This window comes from Barbus barbus (assembly GCF_936440315.1).
Source record: "Barbus barbus genome assembly, chromosome: 34".
Classification (NCBI taxonomy): Eukaryota; Metazoa; Chordata; class Actinopteri; order Cypriniformes; family Cyprinidae; genus Barbus; species Barbus barbus.
This window is the reverse complement of record NC_136762.1, coordinates 8,872,465-8,898,492: the sequence shown is the minus strand read 5'-3', so window position 1 is coordinate 8,898,492 and position 26,028 is coordinate 8,872,465. Positions and strand designations below refer to the sequence as shown.

Here is a 26,028-nt window from a genome sequence, read left to right as displayed (position 1 = left end):
CATGTTACAATGTACTCTCATATTACTTTTATTGTTTTATATAGAGCATGAAAACATCATCGTGCCGTAAGAAATTTAAATACAATGAATTGTCCATCATATTCAAACACTGTAGTCTGGAATTACAGTTTGGGAGAAAAACAACTATGATTTTGTAGTCATATAGTCTAGTATGTATGATTTTATAGAAGCTGTTATGATTCTGCAGCCATAGACTCACGTATGCTGTGAACTACAAAAGGATGTACTTTGTACCATTAAAAAAGGATATTTTATATCTGAGAAACTAATTATTATTGTTTAGCACGCTGTTAAATCTATTTGTGAACATTAAACATTCTTAGATGCGTAGCATTCATCATGTTGTCGTTTGGGGAAAAACCCAACTAAACGCGTTCAAGTTTGTCACAATAACACGTTAACTAATGCACAAAAGAAGCATTACTTACTCATCAGATCTTCTCTACTGGATCTTCAACTCTTGCTCTTATTTTGAGGGAATTCCAGCCTTTACTCAGCGTGTCTTCTTCCAGAAACGAACAATAGCCGCGATGAACAGAGTCTCGTGACTCTTTGTTTATGTTGGGCGTCTCCATGCGCGCGGATCACGTGGTTATTTACATATGAACACGAGGGGACGGGATCGTATTAAAAATGAGTTAGACTGGACAGACTGAACATCGTGTTGGTTTCATACGGATTACTTTATCACAGAACGTTTGTTCTGTTGAAAGTAGACACTTCAGGCTTTCTATAGAGATAACTCCCATGTCTCTGCGTTGAGTATTTGCTGAGTTACACTTCATTTTAGTGACGCGTTACTGTAAACAGATCACGGAGATGGAGAAGACTGAGAGCGCACCCTGTTGGTTTTCTTTTTTCCCCAAAACCGCAAAGTTTTGTTGTAATCGTGAGTGTACACAAAAAAAATAGACACTTAACAGTTTCAATTGATGTATAACACTTATTTGTGTGACCAAAATCAACAGAGTATTTTTAGTGTCTTTTGCACTTATCTTAAAGAAAACGAGTTTGTATTGCCGGCGATACAGCCGGCCCCAGAGGGTTAATAAACGTGCGATTAGCCAACTAATGCTTAAAATAAACGACTACTAGTCGACCAGAAAAATCCTTTGTCGAGGACAGCCCTACTACTAATTAAACTTTTATATAAAATTCTAATATAATTTTAATCATTAAAATAATATAATTATAATACATTTTTAGAAGCATGGATATTTTGAAACTTTGATAAGATAAAAATCTCTTTGCAAGATTATTTTTTATTTTTTTGTCTGTTTTCTTGTAAGGTGACTTTTACATTTTAAAGATATATTTTTGCTTTAATAAATGTTTCTGATATATCACACAGGGAGTTCTGGGAACGTAATTTTACTGTAATTTATAACTATTTTATTGAGTACATGTGTTGTCTTATTGAATAGAATATAGTTTTGGTGTTTCTTCCAAAAAATAAGTTTTGCATTTCATAGTATAATTGCATGTATTTTGTTCTTTTAAATATAATTTTCTCTGCATGTGGGGAGATTAATTACTCCACAGGTTGCTAGTTGTAATATTTTTACATTATTTCTCCTTTTAAATGATGAATATTTTTTTTTACTTTACACCTTTATTAGGAACTGGTGCTTGTGTAAATTGAGACCTTTGGAAAGCGAACAATGGCCCCTGGAGAGTGTGATGGGGGAAAAAATCAAGCAAGCAGAGGGCATAGCTCTGAAGGTGATACTTTATATGGGGAAAACAATTCAGGTGACTGAAGCTCAATTCTCCAGCGTCTCATTCAATACATCTCCCTTATCCGGAAGATTCGGCCTCTTTATCTTTGGAGTCACCCTTCCCTTAGAATACAGATTGAGCAGAGAGAAAGCTGAGCAGTGAGAGAGTAAAAGACTCTTGACGAAGGATCATATACTTCGAAGCCCTGTAATCAAACGATACCTCACCAAATAAATCATTGAACCAACTGTCAAGTTCCCTACTAGGTTCTCTTTACTCCAGCCACCTCGGTCTCCTGACTTTGGCTTTCACATCCAAAAGTACGCTTCACAGACACTTTGAAGAGCCATTCTTTGCATTTCCACTATCTGCAGTGAAAAAGCCAAGTGCAATAATTCAATACCTTTTCTAATTGCTAACTTCGCTCCACCGCACATTGTCCTCATCCACAAATTTTGGTACGTGTAAAGGTGAATGGTGACCAAGCTTAGAGAGCGCAGGCCCGATGTAAGGTCAAAAAGAAAGACAAAATGTTAAGACTTCTTCTTTTTCCATCCCTCTGCAGTTCCGCTGTTTAATGATTAATCGAACGCCATTAGTGTGGAGGCCACACCAGTTAAATTCAGCTTTAATTAGTTTCTTTTTTTTACACACTGCTCTGTGCTTTCATTTTGACATCACACAGCCATAGAGACACAATGAGAGATTGGCAAGCGCCTTATCATTAATGCTCGCCGGCACTGGATAATCGTTATTACTGTGGTACCCCACAATGCCAGGAGAGGAAGATTGTGAAAATGTTCCTTGGGGCTTTTAATACACCTGTGTGATGCCTGTCAGACACATAGACGTAACACACACAATAACTCTGTTCCAAACCTTTCTTAGTTGGCTATATTTTTGTATCAAGACACTTTATTTTTCCTGTCAGTCTCAAGTAATATTTTTTTTTTTTTACAAATATCATGTGCATTGATTGATTTTTGGCCTTTTTTTGTTCAGCTAAGATGTTTTTTTATTTTTTTTTTTGTCCCGCATTTGTTTTTTTTCTATCCATTTACCTATTTGGATTATTGTGGCTTAAACATCTAGACGTTTTTGTGATTTTTCACTAACTGATATAAACAATTTTTATGTATTTCAATAAACTCTGCTGCTTACAGATGCCCTTTTTGTTAAAAATAGGTCTGTATTCTAAGTGAAGTGTATAATCCTATAATTCATTCCAACAAGATCAGTGAAAAAAATTCTAGAGAAGTATAAATTATAAATATACATTTGATTCATTCAATACTAAAAGTATCAGTTATACATTTACTGGTTATTCTGTTTTTTAATTAAAAATGCACAGCATTACACAGTATTTGCATGCCCTTTTTTGTGCATTGTAGAATTATGTTGTTAGCTTAACATAAGGGACATATGGCTTAATACAAATGTTGCTTAACGTGCCAAGATAGTGATAAGACAAAATTGTAAAGCATATTATGTGCAGATACACATAAGCCCAAAATGTGAACGCAACGCCTTTTCCTCTCATGACATTATTAAAGACCACATTGTGTACACATCTTGCTAATAAAGCATACTTTGTGCAGAAAAACTGATGAAAGCAAAATATGAACTTTAAATACTGTCTGTCTTAATGCTTATCAACATTTTAAACAAAATTTAAGAGAAAAAATCTAATTATCATGCAAAGCAATAAACCAGCTTCTCTTCCCTGCAAGTGATCCAATGAAGAATGTGAATATTTAACTTAAAGGCAAAAACAAAACAAAACATAAGCAGGTATCTGTATTAATTTCAGCATTTGCAGCAGAGGGTAATCCTCTAAAAATGGCGGCGGTGGCCTAACATGCAACCCGGCGTGACATAGCTTCACATTCTCTATCCACCTTTTTCTTGCCGTAAAAATCTCAGTATCTCTGGCCTCTGTTAATGGCCGTTTACAAACTAATTATAATAATAACGGAATATTTCCACACAAATTTGTGAAAATGATTGCAGTGCAGTTTGTGTGCAAGCACGAAACCGAAGATGCTCTAAAATAAAACAAAAAATGGCCGGTTGACCGGTGCATCTGTACTCCACTGTATAAATTAAATATAGATTAATCATTGTTAAAGCTACAAAGTTACACGCCAAGACTGACATTTTTGTGTGTATTTACCCATTCAGGCGCAAGAAAGATGCGGAAGGAAACTCAATTCAGCGCTTAATGGAGTTGTCTTTCGCGCCCGAATGCTTTGAAATCGCTTGAATTTTTTAATTAACGAGGCTTAAAAACACATGCAAATGCTAAACTTTCGTGATGGTGCAGCAGTGCCCCAATCGGGCAAGTGACTTATGCATCAACTGTCCCAAATGTCCTTCACGCAGGTCCTGGGGCATCGGGCACTCCTTATTGTCGAGCCCTGGTTTGCATCCCCCTTTCAGAATCTGCAAAATGTTAATTTTATTACAGAAGGTTCAAATGCTCAGTGATGCTTCAGAAGGAAAAATGATGCATTAAGAGCCAGGGGGTGAAAACATTTGAACAGAATGGAGATGTGTACATTTTATTTATTTAGCCTAAATATCATATTTTTTCATTTAGTACTGCCCTTCAGAGGCTACAGAAGATAGTTACATGTTTCCCATGTAGGATATCATAGACTGAATCAGACCATTTTTAAGATGCATTGGAACATTGAAACCTGAGGAGCTGGAATGCAGAGAGGCCTTAAGGAACAGGACGTCATAAATCTAGTTTGGGGCAAGCAACTCCCAACTAGCAAGCCTTTTTCACCAAACAACTTACAACACTGAGGAAAAAAGAAACACTTATTGATAATTCCAATTCAAGAAGGAGACTGTCAAATTGGTTGCAAGTAATCAAGACTGATGTTCACACGTAAACCTGTGATAGAAAATCATTAGCTACAGACTCTTTCGGGCGTGTCTCCACACATAAAAGACCTTCCAAACCAACATTCCTTCTCTAAAGAACATGCCTCGTTCTCCATAGAACCACATAAAGACTTTCATTTTCAATTTTAATGAAACTAATAATTTCTATGCATAACTGCATATTGTGTATGTAACCCATTTGAATATCCTTGTTTTAATAACTCAATATGTCTTGCTTTTAATGAGTATTGAATGGCTCGAGCCTTAAAGAGACCTATTGCATGTTTAGTATCTATGAGTTTGAGAATTCATGCTTGAAATGTTTCTTCCAATCAATTCTTTGTCAAATGCATCATAGTCGTATTATGAAATCATGTTCAAAAAGGTATATTTTGCCAAAGCCTCTAAAATTCGGACCATGTGACTGATAACAGGCTGATTTATGATGTGAAGAACACACCCTAGCTAAGCAAGGACAATACCTAATTGGTCAATACGTCCAGATAGGACGGTCCAGAAGCTGAGTTTAAAACCTCAGGACATCCTCCATTCTCGCTCTTGCCTTTTACTCTCTCCAACTCTCGTCCCTCTCACCGCGTGCGTGCTGCTCTTTGAGCGTGCCCTGGCCCACGTGCCATAATGAGAAAGAAAACAACTTAGTCTCATTACATCATTTTATTTTATTATTTTACTTTAGTTTCTTTTCTTTCCGTGGAGTTTCGTGTTCTAATGTAAGTTTGCTACAAAGTCTAGCTCCGACCCGTTTCAAACTTCAACCAGAAAGAACTCTGCATCCTCAGCCAACGCCCAAGAGACATCACTTCAAAGACTACTGAACCTCCAGCCAATCAGACACTTCGGGGAACCCCCTGTCTGCAACGACGACACAAAGGAAACCCCGTAACACAGGCAAGCAAGCAATGCCTCCAAATACTGAATTGGTGACTTTAATGTAAATTTTAGCCTCATTGAGAAACTCAAAGCGAGGGTTAAATAAGTGATTGATGGTTGTTCAGGTCTATGCAATATTACATATTGCTGTGAACTTGGGATTTCACATTTCCATTCTCTTAAACTCATCCTTTCCTCACTCTCTCTCTTTCTGCAACGTGTGAATGTGTGAATGCTTGTGTTCATGTGTTAGATTAGTTTATGTCTTAGGTTTATATAAATAAAACTGATTTATATTTTAAAAGAGAAGTATCTTGTGTTTTCTGCTCACAAGTTAATGCCTTAATCTGTCGATTTCGTTACTGTGCTAGTTAATAGTGTTTTCACTATATTTGGGATTTTAATATCCAGTGCAGAGTTTGTTATACGGCTCGTTCAGTGAATCGCCGTAACACTGATTCTGTTCGAATCCCTATAAAATCATAAATGATTCCCTTTGAGCTAAATTAAACTATTTGTTTAAATTACGTATTAATATTATAATGTAATTAACCTTACATTTATTGGTGGAGAATGCGGGCAGATTAATCTAAATTGTGAGCATAAACCAAGTATTTAATATTTTTCTATTGCCGCGGATGAGAGACGAGACTTGTGTGTGTGCGCGTGCGCGTGAGTGACGTCAGCTGCGCGCGCCCCGCTTGAATGAATGAGAGACGCGTCTGAGCAGAGACTAGTGTGTGTGTGTGTGCGTCAGCTGCGCGCGCCCCTCTTGAACAACACAGAGAAGGCTGTAACTGAGCAAAAGAGCTTTTCAAACTGCAGTAAGTGAACTTAAAGTTAACATCTGAGATCGTACAATAAGGTCGAAATTGAGCGTGTTCCTCTCTTTCTGTAATGCCTTTTATTTATAGTTGAAGTGATGTCCTGCGGGTTCCAGGTCAGTCAGTAGCTATTCTCCTGAATCTCAGTCTGTTAGCAGAACGAAGCTAAACTGCAGTGATTAAACGGGGAATAAATCAGTGTATAAAGAATAGTTTTGAGCGTGTTCCTCAATCCTATTTATCAGAGCCATTATTATTCATAGTTTGATTAGCAGTGCGTGTTCCATTGTTAAATCATCTATGACTCCCTCAGTTAAACATTAGACAATAACGCTTGTCTGTTTGTGTAACTGTTCACTAAGTGAAGTTAATCTCGCTCAACACCGCGTGTGTCCGGGAGATTTTAATGGGAGTTTTAAAAGCTTTATCAAGTAAAGTTTAACTTTGAACCAACAGCGAAGAAAACCTGTTGTGTTTATGCGTTATATTCTGATACAGCACTGTTTCCCTGCAGTACCAAGCTGCTATTTTAATAAAGTTTAACTCTGAACGAACTGAGAGTTTAAGCGCCACATCGCAGAACAGCTAAAAGCGGTGTTGTTTATTTGTACAGTGTGGAAATGCGCTGACATTTCATGTAACATGCTTAACTGTACTGGCAATGCAACGTTTGTTTTGGTTTCCACAGTTACGATCGTGACACGGAAGTCTTAACCTACTTCCGGAGCAACTTTGTACTGCGCACGCGCAGCACATTGATGCTGATGTAAACAAACTCTAAAGCTAACGAAACAGTTGTTTACCTGGTACAAGTTTATGCTAAAGATTAGCCTCAAAGGTTAGCAGTTAGCATTAACCTCCGGTGGTTTAATACAGTGTGTATGTTTGGAAAGCTAAAGTGGTTTAACCCTTTAAACACCTCTCAACTAATAGACTTGTTGGTCTTCCTCTTTCTTATTTCTCTAAATTCTCACTTCTTACCACTTATTTGCATTTTACTAGAAAGGGAAATACTAGTTCACAATTATTAATTGTGCCAAATTCAAAATTTAATTAAAACATTAAATTTATTTGGAATCATTCAAATTTCCCTCAGATCATTTCATATGATCAATACTTCTATTATTCTCTTCTGGGCCTAATCATTTTAGATACAAATAAGTCTTGAACTTGGAAAGTTTAAGTAAACTTATTCTATCTAATCGATTTATTACCCATATTAATAGATTCTATTCAGACTTATACTCACTCATTACTTTATTGCGTTTTATTCCCTCATTCTTCCTGTTTTGGTTATAGACTTAGCCACTATTTTCTATTTTTATTTACTGATTTTCTCCTTTATTTAATTTCAATTTTACTTTGTCTCACCTGAGCATTAATAGGAGACATTGTTATCCGTCACTACGAGTTCAAATAAATTTAAGAGACAAATCTCTTTCACCAAAATTTATTTTTGTTAAGTTGTGTAGCAACTGAAAACAACACTCTACTCGTAGTCGGCATAACTGCTTGCTAGTGGACTAGCATTTACTGTCTCTTTCTCTTCTCTCCTGTTCTCTCCTGCTTTCTTTCATCTTCACTTTTCACATTTGTGGGGACCTGTAAGAACCATCAATCAATTCTAAGTGAATGAGATACACAAGCTTGTCAAAAGGACTAATCATCTTTACGAATTTGATTGTAATCGTTCTTCCTAACCTCCCTACATTAAAAACGCAATCAAAATTTTAACATCTCATGCAACGCTGAGATCAATTTTAATAGAGACGTTTTGAGCAACCGTTGCCTTTGCAGCCTCCCTGGTGAGCGGTCCAACTGTAAGGTGTACGTTGTCAATCCTGTCAGACTAAAAAGAGATATCAGAATTATTATTATATTCATCTGTCGAGAACAGAGATTTAATAATATTGTTTGCCTCTTGATAACATTTAATTGAAAAAAAATAAAATAAATAATTTCTCATTTGAAAAAAAAGGGAATTGTTTATTTTAATTGAATTTGCTTTTCACCTGTTTCTCTCTTTCCCCTCTTCCTCATTAGAGTGACGAAGTCTTCACATCTTTAGTCTACCACCTAGACACTGCGACCAACACAGTCGTCACCACCACACTACATTAGTGGTTCAAAATCACTGACACAACACTTAGTTGCCTCACCTACACATAGGCTTTTACTCCACACAGATCTGTGTCAGTCTCTCTTCTCCCTAGCGTGCCAACATGCCGCAGACTGCAAACCCCTTTGCACAAGGGGAAGATGGGAACACTTGGCTGAGAGCCACGACAGACAGCCTCACCCCCAAGACCCTTGAACTGTTATTATTTTTAATAATAATCTTAAGCCTGAGAAGATTCCTGACACAAGATTCAAGCCAGAACATCAACCACGAGGAGCTAGTCAAAATCGCCAGCTCTCTAAGCTATGCCTTCACAACCCAGCTGAAACTGAGCGACAAGCACGTCACCCACCTTCAAGAGGAGCTGACATGTGTTCAACGCCGCATAGACAAGCTGGAAGTGAAAGTTCAAGATCAACACAAAGCACCCAACGAAAGGGAGCAGGAATCAACGGAACAAGTTAAGGAGCTCCAAGCAGCCCTGACAGCAGCTCAGCTCGACCAACAACATGCAAAGGCTGCCCAGAAAGACCTGGTAAACAGACTCCAGTATGCTGAACAGCTCCTAGAGAAAGCCAAGCATGACATCAGCGACAAGAATGCTGAAATCAGTGCCTTGAAAGACCACCTTGAAAGGTACAGTTCTGAAATAGACACTCTGACCCAACAACTAGACGATACCAACGATCAGCTCTACATGGTCAGAAAAGAACTTAAACATGCTGATGAGCAGAAACAAGAGCCAAGACGAGAGAAACAGCTCTCAGCCTCACCTCTGCTGAGCAGAGCAGAGTCCCACATCCAAGAACTGGTATACAGCGAAAGAAGCGAAGAGCCACAACCCAAAACCTCACCTGCCTTCGCCACAGAACCCTTTCCTGTCAACGAAAGTAAACCTCCCATCCAAGCAGACCTCGGAGCTGCACATGGGATGACCATCAAAGACCTCGACAAGCTGTCTAAAAACATCAGCAAGTTCGACCCGAACTCCACAGAGGGCCACACCATCCAGGCCCATCTTCAAGATATCGACTTCTATCTGGAAATGAGACCTCATGTGACTGACAGAGACAGGTTGTACCTCCTTAGAGCCACGTCCAGTTCCGAGGTACGAAACTTTCTAGATCGACAGCCCAGTCGAACGAAGTCAGACTACCAGCTACTTCGTGAAGTCCTGATTAAAGAGTTTACCGACTCTGAATCTGAACATGGACTTTTAACTGCCTTAGAAACCAAACAAGGTCGACAAGAGGCTCCACAAGCTTACTACAACCGACTCCGACAAGCCTACTTCGGTGCACACAACGAACCTGACCTTGAAGAGGATGTGAACTTCAAAAGCCTCTTCCTAAGAAATCTGCACCCTGGAGTCAGCCACCATCTAGGCGTCATGGCCTGTCCAGGCTCCATGACCATCCAACAGTTGCGTGACCTAACACAGAAGGCCTACAACAAGCAGAAGATGGCCTCAAAGAAAGGTAACACAACCTCCACTCTCTTGAACTCTGTCAACAAAGACTCAAGCTTTGCACTGGACGACACCCAGTTGCATCACAACACCAGAGTCCTCCATCAAGAGCACAGAGAACGTGACCCCCATGTCCACGACAGCTATCAGCCCAACCGCTGGAAAAATCCATGGGACCAGCCACGCTTCTCAAGAAACCACAACAACTGGAAACCTAACCAGACATCCAAAGGTAATCGCCGGACTCATCCAAGAGCGACTCGTGTGGGTAAGCAACAACGAAACCCACCTCAGCACCACTCAGACATGCACAGCGCTGAGTATGCACAAGAGCAAGACAGCTTACCATCAGAAGACATGGAACAAGTCATGAAACAACTGAAAGAGTTCCTTCAAGATAAGCTGAACACGGATGACTACAAAATTGAGTCATGCTCGCTGTGACCAGCGACAGAACGGAAGGCCGGTGATCACATGGTACAACACCATATCAGAGATGACAAGCACCTGTTCAACAACCACCCAGAATGAACAAGTCTCTCACGGCCAACCAATGATGAAAACTGAGGTACCAGAGAACATCACCTCAGTCACCCATCACTCACTAGCAAACTGCTAAATGAACTAAAACTTCAAGAACCACATTCACGTCTGTGCAACAGCAACCACCAAAGCACAGAAGGTCAGAAAGTCTGCCACATCCAGAAGGCAGCACAAGAGGAATGCAACATAGGAGACGAAGTTTGCACCCCAGCTTCACACAGCCATGCCAAACTACCTCTGACTGTCTGCTTAAGAACTTCCTGCCTTGCTGGACTGACCCCCATTAGATCATGGACACGCCCTCATCCACGCCAAGGATGCAGAGGGCCAGTCTTCACTGACATACCAGAAAAGGGGGAAGACAACACAGACTGAAACAGATCTGACCACACCTACACTACACCACTAACACACATAACATTACCTATACCCAGAGGTAACCACATCTACTGATAACACATTCCACAAACATATTCTTCTCACAAGTAAGAATATACAAATTGGAGCATGACAATGTTACATACACCACCGTGAAGAAACATGCAGCTATCCTCACAATAGGTAGAACACCTGACACTAAGTTAAGGTACATTACTCCCTAGCTGCACATGACATCCTAGCTCAACAGAAGTTGCAAACCACGCTAGGAAAACCCACAGCAGCTTTGTTTTTGTTTTGTTCTTCTTTCACCTATACTTTTCCTTCCCCTCTTTCTTTAGTAGGTGAAACACCTAGACACCCTGCAAGGGTCAAAGGTCTGATATTAGGATTGACTCGTCACACCTAATATCCGCAAGCCACTCTAAACTGAATGGAAGCCAGAGAGCTCCATGCACGATAGGTCAATTCATTTTACCACAAATGATGCCACCAGAAACTAAAGGTGAACATTCATAAGTTAAGACAACTTAGAAGGAACAAACAAATTTAAATCACAAAACTTGATCGAAGGATCAAAGTATTCAACCGAATTAGAACAACAATTTCCAAATTGAATTGTTCAATTTACTAAACCATACTGACTAATTGAATATAACCGTCTGTACCTCAAATAACCTGAGGACCTGCACCAATACAGTAACTGTTATGGAGGTGTTGTCTTGTTGTTTGCTGTGTTCTTGTCTGCTTCTTCTGCCTTTGTGTTTCCAGCGCTCGACGACGTCTTCAACTAAACACCTCGCCGATCGAAAGGGGGAGATGTAGGATATCATAGACTGAATCAGACCATTTTTAAGATGCATTGGAACATTGAAACCTGAGGAGCTGGAATGCAGAGAGGCCTTAAGGAACAGGACGTCATAAATCTAGTTTGGGGCAAGCAACTCCCAACTAGCAAGCCTTTTTCACCAAACAACTTACAACACTGAGGAAAAAAGAAACACTTATTGATAATTCCAATTCAAGAAGGAGACTGTCAAATTGGTTGCAAGTAATCAAGACTGATGTTCACACGTAAACCTGTGATAGAAAATCATTAGCTACAGACTCTTTCGGGCGTGTCTCCACACATAAAAGACCTTCCAAACCAACATTCCTTCTCTAAAGAACATGCCTCGTTCTCCATAGAACCACATAAAGACTTTCATTTTCAATTTTAATGAAACTAATAATTTCTATGCATAACTGCATATTGTGTATGTAACCCATTTGAATATCCTTGTTTTAATAACTCAATATGTCTTGCTTTTAATGAGTATTGAATGGCTCGAGCCTTAAAGAGACCTATTGCATGTTTAGTATCTATGAGTTTGAGAATTCATGCTTGAAATGTTTCTTCCAATCAATTCTTTGTCAAATGCATCATAGTCGTATTATGAAATCATGTTCAAAAAGGTATATTTTGCCAAAGCCTCTAAAATTCGGACCATGTGACTGATAACAGGCTGATTTATGATGTGAAGAACACACCCTAGCTAAGCAAGGACAATACCTAATTGGTCAATACGTCCAGATAGGACGGTCCAGAAGCTGAGTTTAAAACCTCAGGACATCCTCCATTCTCGCTCTTGCCTTTTACTCTCTCCAACTCTCGTCCCTCTCACCGCGTGCGTGCTGCTCTTTGAGCGTGCCCTGGCCCACGTGCCATAATGAGAAAGAAAACAACTTAGTCTCATTACATCATTTTATTTTATTATTTTACTTTAGTTTCTTTTCTTTCCGTGGAGTTTCGTGTTCTAATGTAAGTTTGCTACAAAGTCTAGCTCCGACCCGTTTCAAACTTCAACCAGAAAGAACTCTGCATCCTCAGCCAACGCCCAAGAGACATCACTTCAAAGACTACTGAACCTCCAGCCAATCAGACACTTCGGGGAACCCCCTGTCTGCAACGACGACACAAAGGAAACCCCGTAACACAGGCAAGCAAGCAATGCCTCCAAATACTGAATTGGTGACTTTAATGTAAATTTTAGCCTCATTGAGAAACTCAAAGCGAGGGTTAAATAAGTGATTGATGGTTGTTCAGGTCTATGCAATATTACATATTGCTGTGAACTTGGGATTTCACATTTCCATTCTCTTAAACTCATCCTTTCCTCACTCTCTCTCTTTCTGCAACGTGTGAATGTGTGAATGCTTGTGTTCATGTGTTAGATTAGTTTATGTCTTAGGTTTATATAAATAAAACTGATTTATATTTTAAAAGAGAAGTATCTTGTGTTTTCTGCTCACAAGTTAATGCCTTAATCTGTCGATTTCGTTACTGTGCTAGTTAATAGTGTTTTCACTATATTTGGGATTTTAATATCCAGTGCAGAGTTTGTTATACGGCTCGTTCAGTGAATCGCCGTAACACTGATTCTGTTCGAATCCCTATAAAATCATAAATGATTCCCTTTGAGCTAAATTAAACTATTTGTTTAAATTACGTATTAATATTATAATGTAATTAACCTTACATTTATTGGTGGAGAATGCGGGCAGATTAATCTAAATTGTGAGCATAAACCAAGTATTTAATATTTTTCTATTGCCGCGGATGAGAGACGAGACTTGTGTGTGTGCGCGTGCGCGTGAGTGACGTCAGCTGCGCGCGCCCCGCTTGAATGAATGAGAGACGCGTCTGAGCAGAGACTAGTGTGTGTGTGTGTGCGTCAGCTGCGCGCGCCCCTCTTGAACAACACAGAGAAGGCTGTAACTGAGCAAAAGAGCTTTTCAAACTGCAGTAAGTGAACTTAAAGTTAACATCTGAGATCGTACAATAAGGTCGAAATTGAGCGTGTTCCTCTCTTTCTGTAATGCCTTTTATTTATAGTTGAAGTGATGTCCTGCGGGTTCCAGGTCAGTCAGTAGCTATTCTCCTGAATCTCAGTCTGTTAGCAGAACGAAGCTAAACTGCAGTGATTAAACGGGGAATAAATCAGTGTATAAAGAATAGTTTTGAGCGTGTTCCTCAATCCTATTTATCAGAGCCATTATTATTCATAGTTTGATTAGCAGTGCGTGTTCCATTGTTAAATCATCTATGACTCCCTCAGTTAAACATTAGACAATAACGCTTGTCTGTTTGTGTAACTGTTCACTAAGTGAAGTTAATCTCGCTCAACACCGCGTGTGTCCGGGAGATTTTAATGGGAGTTTTAAAAGCTTTATCAAGTAAAGTTTAACTTTGAACCAACAGCGAAGAAAACCTGTTGTGTTTATGCGTTATATTCTGATACAGCACTGTTTCCCTGCAGTACCAAGCTGCTATTTTAATAAAGTTTAACTCTGAACGAACTGAGAGTTTAAGCGCCACATCGCAGAACAGCTAAAAGCGGTGTTGTTTATTTGTACAGTGTGGAAATGCGCTGACATTTCATGTAACATGCTTAACTGTACTGGCAATGCAACGTTTGTTTTGGTTTCCACAGTTACGATCGTGACACGGAAGTCTTAACCTACTTCCGGAGCAACTTTGTACTGCGCACGCGCAGCACATTGATGCTGATGTAAACAAACTCTAAAGCTAACGAAACAGTTGTTTACCTGGTACAAGTTTATGCTAAAGATTAGCCTCAAAGGTTAGCAGTTAGCATTAACCTCCGGTGGTTTAATACAGTGTGTATGTTTGGAAAGCTAAAGTGGTTTAACCCTTTAAACACCTCTCAACTAATAGACTTGTTGGTCTTCCTCTTTCTTATTTCTCTAAATTCTCACTTCTTACCACTTATTTGCATTTTACTAGAAAGGGAAATACTAGTTCACAATTATTAATTGTGCCAAATTCAAAATTTAATTAAAACATTAAATTTATTTGGAATCATTCAAATTTCCCTCAGATCATTTCATATGATCAATACTTCTATTATTCTCTTCTGGGCCTAATCATTTTAGATACAAATAAGTCTTGAACTTGGAAAGTTTAAGTAAACTTATTCTATCTAATCGATTTATTACCCATATTAATAGATTCTATTCAGACTTATACTCACTCATTACTTTATTGCGTTTTATTCCCTCATTCTTCCTGTTTTGGTTATAGACTTAGCCACTATTTTCTATTTTTATTTACTGATTTTCTCCTTTATTTAATTTCAATTTTACTTTGTCTCACCTGAGCATTAATAGGAGACATTGTTATCCGTCACTACGAGTTCAAATAAATTTAAGAGACAAATCTCTTTCACCAAAATTTATTTTTGTTAAGTTGTGTAGCAACTGAAAACAACACTCTACTCGTAGTCGGCATAACTGCTTGCTAGTGGACTAGCATTTACTGTCTCTTTCTCTTCTCTCCTGTTCTCTCCTGCTTTCTTTCATCTTCACTTTTCACATTTGTGGGGACCTGTAAGAACCATCAATCAATTCTAAGTGAATGAGATACACAAGCTTGTCAAAAGGACTAATCATCTTTACGAATTTGATTGTAATCGTTCTTCCTAACCTCCCTACATTAAAAACGCAATCAAAATTTTAACATCTCATGCAACGCTGAGATCAATTTTAATAGAGACGTTTTGAGCAACCGTTGCCTTTGCAGCCTCCCTGGTGAGCGGTCCAACTGTAAGGTGTACGTTGTCAATCCTGTCAGACTAAAAAGAGATATCAGAATTATTATTATATTCATCTGTCGAGAACAGAGATTTAATAATATTGTTTGCCTCTTGATAACATTTAATTGAAAAAAAATAAAATAAATAATTTCTCATTTGAAAAAAAAGGGAATTGTTTATTTTAATTGAATTTGCTTTTCACCTGTTTCTCTCTTTCCCCTCTTCCTCATTAGAGTGACGAAGTCTTCACATCTTTAGTCTACCACCTAGACACTGCGACCAACACAGTCGTCACCACCACACTACATTAGTGGTTCAAAATCACTGACACAACACTTAGTTGCCTCACCTACACATAGGCTTTTACTCCACACAGATCTGTGTCAGTCTCTCTTCTCCCTAGCGTGCCAACATGCCGCAGACTGCAAACCCCTTTGCACAAGGGGAAGATGGGAACACTTGGCTGAGAGCCACGACAGACAGCCTCACCCCCAAGACCCTTGAACTGTTATTATTTTTAATAATAATCTTAAGCCTGAGAAGATTCCTGACACAAGATTCAAGCCAGAACATCAACCACGAGGAGCTAGTCAAAATCGCCAGCTCTCTAAGCTATGCCTTCACAACCCAGCTGAAACTGAGCGACAAGCACGTCACCCACCTTCAAGAGGAGCTGACATGTGTTCAACGCCGCATAGACAAGCTGGAAGTGAAAGTTCAAGATCAACACAAAGCACCCAACGAAAGGGAGCAGGAATCAACGGAACAAGTTAAGGAGCTCCAAGCAGCCCTGACAGCAGCTCAGCTCGACCAACAACATGCAAAGGCTGCCCAGAAAGACCTGGTAAACAGACTCCAGTATGCTGAACAGCTCCTAGAGAAAGCCAAGCATGACATCAGCGACAAGAATGCTGAAATCAGTGCCTTGAAAGACCACCTTGAAAGGTACAGTTCTGAAATAGACACTCTGACCCAACAACTAGACGATACCAACGATCAGCTCTACATGGTCAGAAAAGAACTTAAACATGCTGATGAGCAGAAACAAGAGCCAAGACGAGAGAAACAGCTCTCAGCCTCACCTCTGCTGAGCAGAGCAGAGTCCCACATCCAAGAACTGGTATACAGCGAAAGAAGCGAAGAGCCACAACCCAAAACCTCACCTGCCTTCGCCACAGAACCCTTTCCTGTCAACGAAAGTAAACCTCCCATCCAAGCAGACCTCGGAGCTGCACATGGGATGACCATCAAAGACCTCGACAAGCTGTCTAAAAACATCAGCAAGTTCGACCCGAACTCCACAGAGGGCCACACCATCCAGGCCCATCTTCAAGATATCGACTTCTATCTGGAAATGAGACCTCATGTGACTGACAGAGACAGGTTGTACCTCCTTAGAGCCACGTCCAGTTCCGAGGTACGAAACTTTCTAGATCGACAGCCCAGTCGAACGAAGTCAGACTACCAGCTACTTCGTGAAGTCCTGATTAAAGAGTTTACCGACTCTGAATCTGAACATGGACTTTTAACTGCCTTAGAAACCAAACAAGGTCGACAAGAGGCTCCACAAGCTTACTACAACCGACTCCGACAAGCCTACTTCGGTGCACACAACGAACCTGACCTTGAAGAGGATGTGAACTTCAAAAGCCTCTTCCTAAGAAATCTGCACCCTGGAGTCAGCCACCATCTAGGCGTCATGGCCTGTCCAGGCTCCATGACCATCCAACAGTTGCGTGACCTAACACAGAAGGCCTACAACAAGCAGAAGATGGCCTCAAAGAAAGGTAACACAACCTCCACTCTCTTGAACTCTGTCAACAAAGACTCAAGCTTTGCACTGGACGACACCCAGTTGCATCACAACACCAGAGTCCTCCATCAAGAGCACAGAGAACGTGACCCCCATGTCCACGACAGCTATCAGCCCAACCGCTGGAAAAATCCATGGGACCAGCCACGCTTCTCAAGAAACCACAACAACTGGAAACCTAACCAGACATCCAAAGGTAATCGCCGGACTCATCCAAGAGCGACTCGTGTGGGTAAGCAACAACGAAACCCACCTCAGCACCACTCAGACATGCACAGCGCTGAGTATGCACAAGAGCAAGACAGCTTACCATCAGAAGACATGGAACAAGTCATGAAACAACTGAAAGAGTTCCTTCAAGATAAGCTGAACACGGATGACTACAAAATTGAGTCATGCTCGCTGTGACCAGCGACAGAACGGAAGGCCGGTGATCACATGGTACAACACCATATCAGAGATGACAAGCACCTGTTCAACAACCACCCAGAATGAACAAGTCTCTCACGGCCAACCAATGATGAAAACTGAGGTACCAGAGAACATCACCTCAGTCACCCATCACTCACTAGCAAACTGCTAAATGAACTAAAACTTCAAGAACCACATTCACGTCTGTGCAACAGCAACCACCAAAGCACAGAAGGTCAGAAAGTCTGCCACATCCAGAAGGCAGCACAAGAGGAATGCAACATAGGAGACGAAGTTTGCACCCCAGCTTCACACAGCCATGCCAAACTACCTCTGACTGTCTGCTTAAGAACTTCCTGCCTTGCTGGACTGACCCCCATTAGATCATGGACACGCCCTCATCCACGCCAAGGATGCAGAGGGCCAGTCTTCACTGACATACCAGAAAAGGGGGAAGACAACACAGACTGAAACAGATCTGACCACACCTACACTACACCACTAACACACATAACATTACCTATACCCAGAGGTAACCACATCTACTGATAACACATTCCACAAACATATTCTTCTCACAAGTAAGAATATACAAATTGGAGCATGACAATGTTACATACACCACCGTGAAGAAACATGCAGCTATCCTCACAATAGGTAGAACACCTGACACTAAGTTAAGGTACATTACTCCCTAGCTGCACATGACATCCTAGCTCAACAGAAGTTGCAAACCACGCTAGGAAAACCCACAGCAGCTTTGTTTTTGTTTTGTTCTTCTTTCACCTATACTTTTCCTTCCCCTCTTTCTTTAGTAGGTGAAACACCTAGACACCCTGCAAGGGTCAAAGGTCTGATATTAGGATTGACTCGTCACACCTAATATCCGCAAGCCACTCTAAACTGAATGGAAGCCAGAGAGCTCCATGCACGATAGGTCAATTCATTTTACCACAAATGATGCCACCAGAAACTAAAGGTGAACATTCATAAGTTAAGACAACTTAGAAGGAACAAACAAATTTAAATCACAAAACTTGATCGAAGGATCAAAGTATTCAACCGAATTAGAACAACAATTTCCAAATTGAATTGTTCAATTTACTAAACCATACTGACTAATTGAATATAACCGTCTGTACCTCAAATAACCTGAGGACCTGCACCAATACAGTAACTGTTATGGAGGTGTTGTCTTGTTGTTTGCTGTGTTCTTGTCTGCTTCTTCTGCCTTTGTGTTTCCAGCGCTCGACGACGTCTTCAACTAAACACCTCGCCGATCGAAAGGGGGAGATGTAGGATATCATAGACTGAATCAGACCATTTTTAAGATGCATTGGAACATTGAAACCTGAGGAGCTGGAATGCAGAGAGGCCTTAAGGAACAGGACGTCATAAATCTAGTTTGGGGCAAGCAACTCCCAACTAGCAAGCCTTTTTCACCAAACAACTTACAACACTGAGGAAAAAAGAAACACTTATTGATAATTCCAATTCAAGAAGGAGACTGTCAAATTGGTTGCAAGTAATCAAGACTGATGTTCACACGTAAACCTGTGATAGAAAATCATTAGCTACAGACTCTTTCGGGCGTGTCTCCACACATAAAAGACCTTCCAAACCAACATTCCTTCTCTAAAGAACATGCCTCGTTCTCCATAGAACCACATAAAGACTTTCATTTTCAATTTTAATGAAACTAATAATTTCTATGCATAACTGCATATTGTGTATGTAACCCATTTGAATATCCTTGTTTTAATAACTCAATATGTCTTGCTTTTAATGAGTATTGAATGGCTCGAGCCTTAAAGAGACCTATTGCATGTTTAGTATCTATGAGTTTGAGAATTCATGCTTGAAATGTTTCTTCCAATCAATTCTTTGTCAAATGCATCATAGTCGTATTATGAAATCATGTTCAAAAAGGTATATTTTGCCAAAGCCTCTAAAATTCGGACCATGTGACTGATAACAGGCTGATTTATGATGTGAAGAACACACCCTAGCTAAGCAAGGACAATACCTAATTGGTCAATACGTCCAGATAGGACGGTCCAGAAGCTGAGTTTAAAACCTCAGGACATCCTCCATTCTCGCTCTTGCCTTTTACTCTCTCCAACTCTCGTCCCTCTCACCGCGTGCGTGCTGCTCTTTGAGCGTGCCCTGGCCCACGTGCCATAATGAGAAAGAAAACAACTTAGTCTCATTACATCATTTTATTTTATTATTTTACTTTAGTTTCTTTTCTTTCCGTGGAGTTTCGTGTTCTAATGTAAGTTTGCTACAAAGTCTAGCTCCGACCCGTTTCAAACTTCAACCAGAAAGAACTCTGCATCCTCAGCCAACGCCCAAGAGACATCACTTCAAAGACTACTGAACCTCCAGCCAATCAGACACTTCGGGGAACCCCCTGTCTGCAACGACGACACAAAGGAAACCCCGTAACACAGGCAAGCAAGCAATGCCTCCAAATACTGAATTGGTGACTTTAATGTAAATTTTAGCCTCATTGAGAAACTCAAAGCGAGGGTTAAATAAGTGATTGATGGTTGTTCAGGTCTATGCAATATTACATATTGCTGTGAACTTGGGATTTCACATTTCCATTCTCTTAAACTCATCCTTTCCTCACTCTCTCTCTTTCTGCAACGTGTGAATGTGTGAATGCTTGTGTTCATGTGTTAGATTAGTTTATGTCTTAGGTTTATATAAATAAAACTGATTTATATTTTAAAAGAGAAGTATCTTGTGTTTTCTGCTCACAAGTTAATGCCTTAATCTGTCGATTTCGTTACTGTGCTAGTTAATAGTGTTTTCACTATATTTGGGATTTTAATATCCAGTGCAGAGTTTGTTATACGGCTCGTTCAGTGAATCGCCGTAACACTGATTCTGTTCGAATCCCTATAAAATCATAAATGATTCCCTTTGAGCTAAATTAAACTATTTGTTTAAATTACGTATTAATATTATAATGTAATTAACCTTACACCCAGAAGACAAAATAAGTTAAAGTTTTCACCCCTTAATGCATGGTTTTTCCTTCTGGAGCATCAGTAAGCGTTTGAACCTTCTATAATAGTTGCTTAAGAGTCCCTCAGTTGTCTTCAGTGTGAAAAGATAGATCTGAAAATCATACAGTCATTGTTGGTAAGGGTTCAAATAACAAAAATGCTGCAAAACCAAAGAATTTGTGGGACCTGAAGGATTTTTCTGAAGAACAGCAGGCAGTTTAACTGTTCGGGACAAACAAGGGACTCGTGAACAACTGTCACTAAACAAACAAAAAAAAAAACAGCTGTGGATCGTTCAGGTAACAACAGTATTAAGAATCAAGGGGATGTAAACTTTTGAACGGGATCATTTTTATAAATTCAACTATTATTTTCTCCTGTGGACTATGTAAACATCTTTTATGTGAAATATCTTATTCAGTTCAGTACTAAGTAAACAATAACATGCATTTTGTATGATCCATCTGAACATTTTGCAGATTCTGAAAGGGGGATGCAAACTTTTGACCTCAACTGCACATAGGTGTGTGTGTGTGTATTATAAATACATCTCTGTAAAAGATCCCATCACACATCTGTATGCAGCCACATACACGTACATAAAAACTTGAAAGCGGACTTAGCACAAAGGCTTTTAAAAGTGGAATTGTGCCACTGAAAGCTCAAGGATGCGAACAAGGAGCTTGAGTGAACAGCGTACATTTTCTTTCTAAGTGTCTATCCCTGAGGCAGGCAGATCTGTAAGAGATGGGCACGACGCGGTTTAGGAGGTAAATCCCCCTCCCATCAGAGCTGGCAGATCAATAGCAGCTTTGAGGTGGAGAAGGACAGAGCGGAGACGACAGGCAGTAACTCTAAATTAAAGCATCATGACACTACATAAAAGATCCTGCCCGTGGCCCTTGGCTCTCTCGCCCTTTAGCTTTGCATGGACAGAGAGGATTCAAGCAAAATAACTGAAGCTTTCGATCCATACAGATGTAGGCTTTATCTCATTTTACTCCCTATGAACTAGTATGAAAGGAACACTTTGGGTACTAGCAAGGGCCTTGATGCAGTAAGTATATGAAAATTCATAAATAACAAAAAATAATGTTTATGTATACATATATTTCTATGTTTTTGAGTGCTGTCAAATCATTTAATTGCAATGAATCGCATCTCAAAAAGCTATATAAATATATTTTATATATAATTTATATGTAAATATAAACAAATACATGTATATATTTACTATATATATATATATATATATATATATATATATATATATATTATACACACACACGTAAATATTTCTTAAATATATACATGTATGTATGTATGTGTGTGTGTGTGTGTGTTTGTATATGTATATGTATGTATATATACTGTTAGAACCATTCTAACATTATATCAGAAATGTTCAAAAGACAGACAATTTGAATACATAATTTCAATAATGTAAATAAATTATTTGCATTATTAGTTATATAAATGTGCTATACATTAAATAAATGATATGCTATACATTGAAGAAAAATATTAAATAAAAAACACTATGTATAAAAAAATATGTAATGTTTGTATTACATTCTAAATTATTCACAGAATTAAAATACTGTCAACACTGACAAGACAGCTACACACATGTAAATATAATGCATTTTTGATAAAATAATGTAAATAATGTTTTTCATTATTGTTAATGCTGTAAAAAAGATATTATTTTTTGTGATTTTATGGTGTGTTTATGGTATTTATGGATTTATGAAATATGTGCTTGTACATTTTTGGTGGACTGATATATGCTATACATAAAATGAAAAAATTAATTAAAAACAAATAATATACATACTATTCGTAATGCATATTTTTTATAATAAAATCATTCATATATATATATATATATATATATATATATATATAAGTTATTTATTATCTGAATTATGCTGTATGTATTTTTTTTTTTGTTGGGGGCATGATGAGTTTCTGGTGTAATAATTGTATTGAGTAATTCTGACTAAATCCAGTGAAGTGAATATAGCAAACAGCCAATGCATACTAGTTTGTACAGTGTATTTTGGGAATTTCTAGAGAACAAACATTTTGGTACACTCATGTTTCTAGGACAATGGGAGAGCCCTAGAAATGGCTGACTCCCTGTGAAGACTGCTTACCACTTAGCTAGAGAGCGGACTGAGGCACATATTGTTTGCTTATGTCAGCCGTTTTCCACATTCTCACTCTTTCTCAGCCTGTCTCGGAGGAAGATTATGAAGTACACCTCGTCTTATTTGTGTTGACAAATGAGCCTCATTTCTCAGAGTTGCTTAAAACCGTCATGAAGAAGAAAATTCGATGTCTAATCATAATTTATGATGTGCAATATTCACTGTACGGCCACATTTCTGTGAATATGTTTGAAAGGAACCTAATGAAGAGATCCAGAGAGCTGTGGCTGGCAGAAAGCTTGCGCTGGAGCTAACAGACACAGAGCTCATGATGAAGTGACTGCAAGAATTATTAAAAAAGTGACGCTTCTCATTGCTGTACGGGTTTTATTACATGCCAGAGCTTTCCCACTTGGGAGAACATATGAAAGCAAAGTTAATTCTCTTACCCAGGCTACAGATTTAGAGGCTGTTTTCAGTGTGTGGGTGTTGTTGTGTAATGAAGTGCAATATGAGTGCATCATTAAAAAAAACAAAACACCTGCATTTTGATGCTTGAACTCATAAAGTATATGATTGATGACACAACACACCTGCATAAAGTATTTTTGATACCTCCTACAATTATGTTTTAATTCTGTAGGGTTTTATGTGATTAATGCGTGTTGATATATTAGATCTCTCGTGTGACTGTTTCTTTTAGAGGAATGTTTTACTCAAAATTTGATAATCTACTCACTATAATAAATATTTGTGTAAATATATAAATAATTGGCTATAAATGAAACTATTTATTTATTTTTAGGGTTATTTAATTATGTAGCCAGTGATTGATTTGTTTGTTTTATATAAGTATACATTTATTTTTTCTATACCCAGAGATCTATTTATTTGTTTGTTTATTTTTAAAGCCAATGATTTATTGATTTGTTTAGTTTTCTAATCAGTGATTTATTTATTTTAAGCTATTTGTTTTTTATTTGTTGCGTTTTAGTCTTTTTTTATGTTTAGACATTCTGTGCTCAAATGCTAATATGATGATGTTGCCTGGCTGGTTTGGTGGTAAATATAAAGTTCATGTAAAGGTTACAGTGACTGTGGTGACATTAGATAAATGTCACAGATTGTACTCGGTGAGATCAACATCTCATCATGTGAAATCAGTGTCTTAATTACACCACTCACAGGTCTTCAAACGAGTCATTTCTATCAAGCCCACCCTCATGAGTCAATGGCTCTTTTGACACGTGTATCATTGAGGTTGTTTGAGTTCATTCTCTGTTTTTAGAACTCATTATAAATGGATCCTTTGTGTATTATTCAAGAGAGCATGCTGTGTGGTTTTGAGTCTTTCATTGTGATATAGTAAGCAGCTATTATAGATTAAGAAACATACTCCATCTCAAATCCAATCTTAACTGTTTGGTAACCATGGTGATTTCAGTTCCCAGTTGGAGCATTGAACTTGTCAGATCATGAGTTGAAACTTAAGATAGGAAGTTTCTGAAATAGAAGCTTCTGTCCAGAAGCAAGCAACTGTACTGACTTGACCTTGAGCCCAGAGAGTTCTGCTTTGTGAAAATGGATTTTTTTATTAAATTCTTGTAACGTTTTCATAAATGGACAAATGCACCGCACTAAGCCCTTTCTCTTCCCAGGGCCAAAACCCTCCAAACGTTATCTGTTCAGATACAGGGATGATTATCTTCAGGGCTTTTTGATTTATTAAAGAGAGATAGTAGATTGGAGACGTGAAGACATTGGAGAGAGAGAGCAGGAATTCGAACATGTTTGGACTCAGTTGGCACCGATGCTTAGTGTGCGCTAACCAAGAAACCACAATGCCAATGTTTTTATTTCCCCTCGAAATATTGTACCTATATTTTCTTTATTTAATGTTAAAAACACCTTTTGCATTGCTAAAACATTTAACATTTGGTGAATTTTGTGCAAAGACATGAGGCATCTGAAATTTGGATTTATTAGATGAAAGTTCTGCATGTCCTTCCTGTGCTTAGAATCAGAACTACTTGCCTTGCAACAAAATCATTCTGACTCATTGCTAATGTCATGGTTCTCGATGGGAAATCGTTGTATGCCCTGCTCTAAGCAAATGCATGGGCTGACATGGTGGGTATGTGTTTTTCTCTGTTTGTTGTAGACTTGAGAGAAGTGGTGTTTGTCATCCAGAGCCAGAGGAACTCTTTCCATGTGCGGCAGGCGGAGAAACTCAGAAAAGACCTTCTGCTGCAGACACAAGCTCTTCAAGAGGTATCAGTATTTATCTTGTTCTGTATTCACGCTTTCACTTTTTTTAGTTTTTCATGACCTTTTGACCTTATACCTGGCATGGGTCCACATCATTTAATCAGTTCAACCCAAAGAGAAATTATTTGTGCAGTTATGTTCAAATTTTGTCCATGAATTTCTGGACAATCAGCCATCTGTCATGAACCCTTTGCCAAGCCAGACGTACAGTACCAGTCAAGACTTTGAACACATCTACAGTACTTGCCCTTTAATATTGCTAATTTCCACATTCCACATATGGAAAAGTAAAAGTTGCTGTTTCTGACTTAAGCGAATAAAATAATATTTTCCGAAGACAAGATCATCGTGATCTTGAATCAAATCAAATCATAGGATGCAAACGGACTGATAAGGTCAGAGCAGTGTGATGGCCAGCTTGCCCCTAGACACGGTTCTAATAACGTTTGCCTGAGAAGATATTACTGCTTCATTTCGGAAGATGAACTTTTCCCATCTTTATTCTTCATTACCCGAGAATGTGGCGACACATACCTGTGGTTTCACCGCCTAAACGGTGCAGTGAAGTATAGTTTGAAAGGTTGCTCGTTCGGCCGTACGCATACACCGAGCCGCTTCAGACAGCTCACCAGTAGTGCTTCAACGGACGAAAACACACACAATTATTTGAAAATACGCGGTTTTGGCGAGTTAACTCCTAAACATTGTCTTAAATGACCGTAAAGACTTTGGAGAAAATAAGTGTGTCAGATCGTCATGCGCATCAGGTTTTAAAGAGACAGACAGCACTGATTTTGAAGTGAAACCTGCTGAAGTCTGTCACTGATGTAAATCAAAGAACAAAAGAAAAAGAGAAATCACTCGACCGCTCTAGTCGTTGATTAACTTTTGTGGCTGAATAAAGATGAATCTGTAT

At 38.9% G+C, this 26,028-nt stretch overlaps 1 protein-coding gene across 1 annotated transcript in view; it reads left to right on the top strand.

The window, feature by feature from the left end:
• b3glcta (beta 3-glucosyltransferase a) overlaps nucleotides 1–26,028 on the top strand; it is a 110,861-nt gene that overhangs the window by 43,419 nt on the left and 41,414 nt on the right. The window contains exon 4 of the mRNA XM_079392647.1: nucleotides 25,006–25,115. Within this exon, the coding sequence (XP_079248773.1) occupies nucleotides 25,006–25,115 (110 nt within the window). The remainder of the gene's footprint in view (nucleotides 1–25,005; nucleotides 25,116–26,028) is intronic.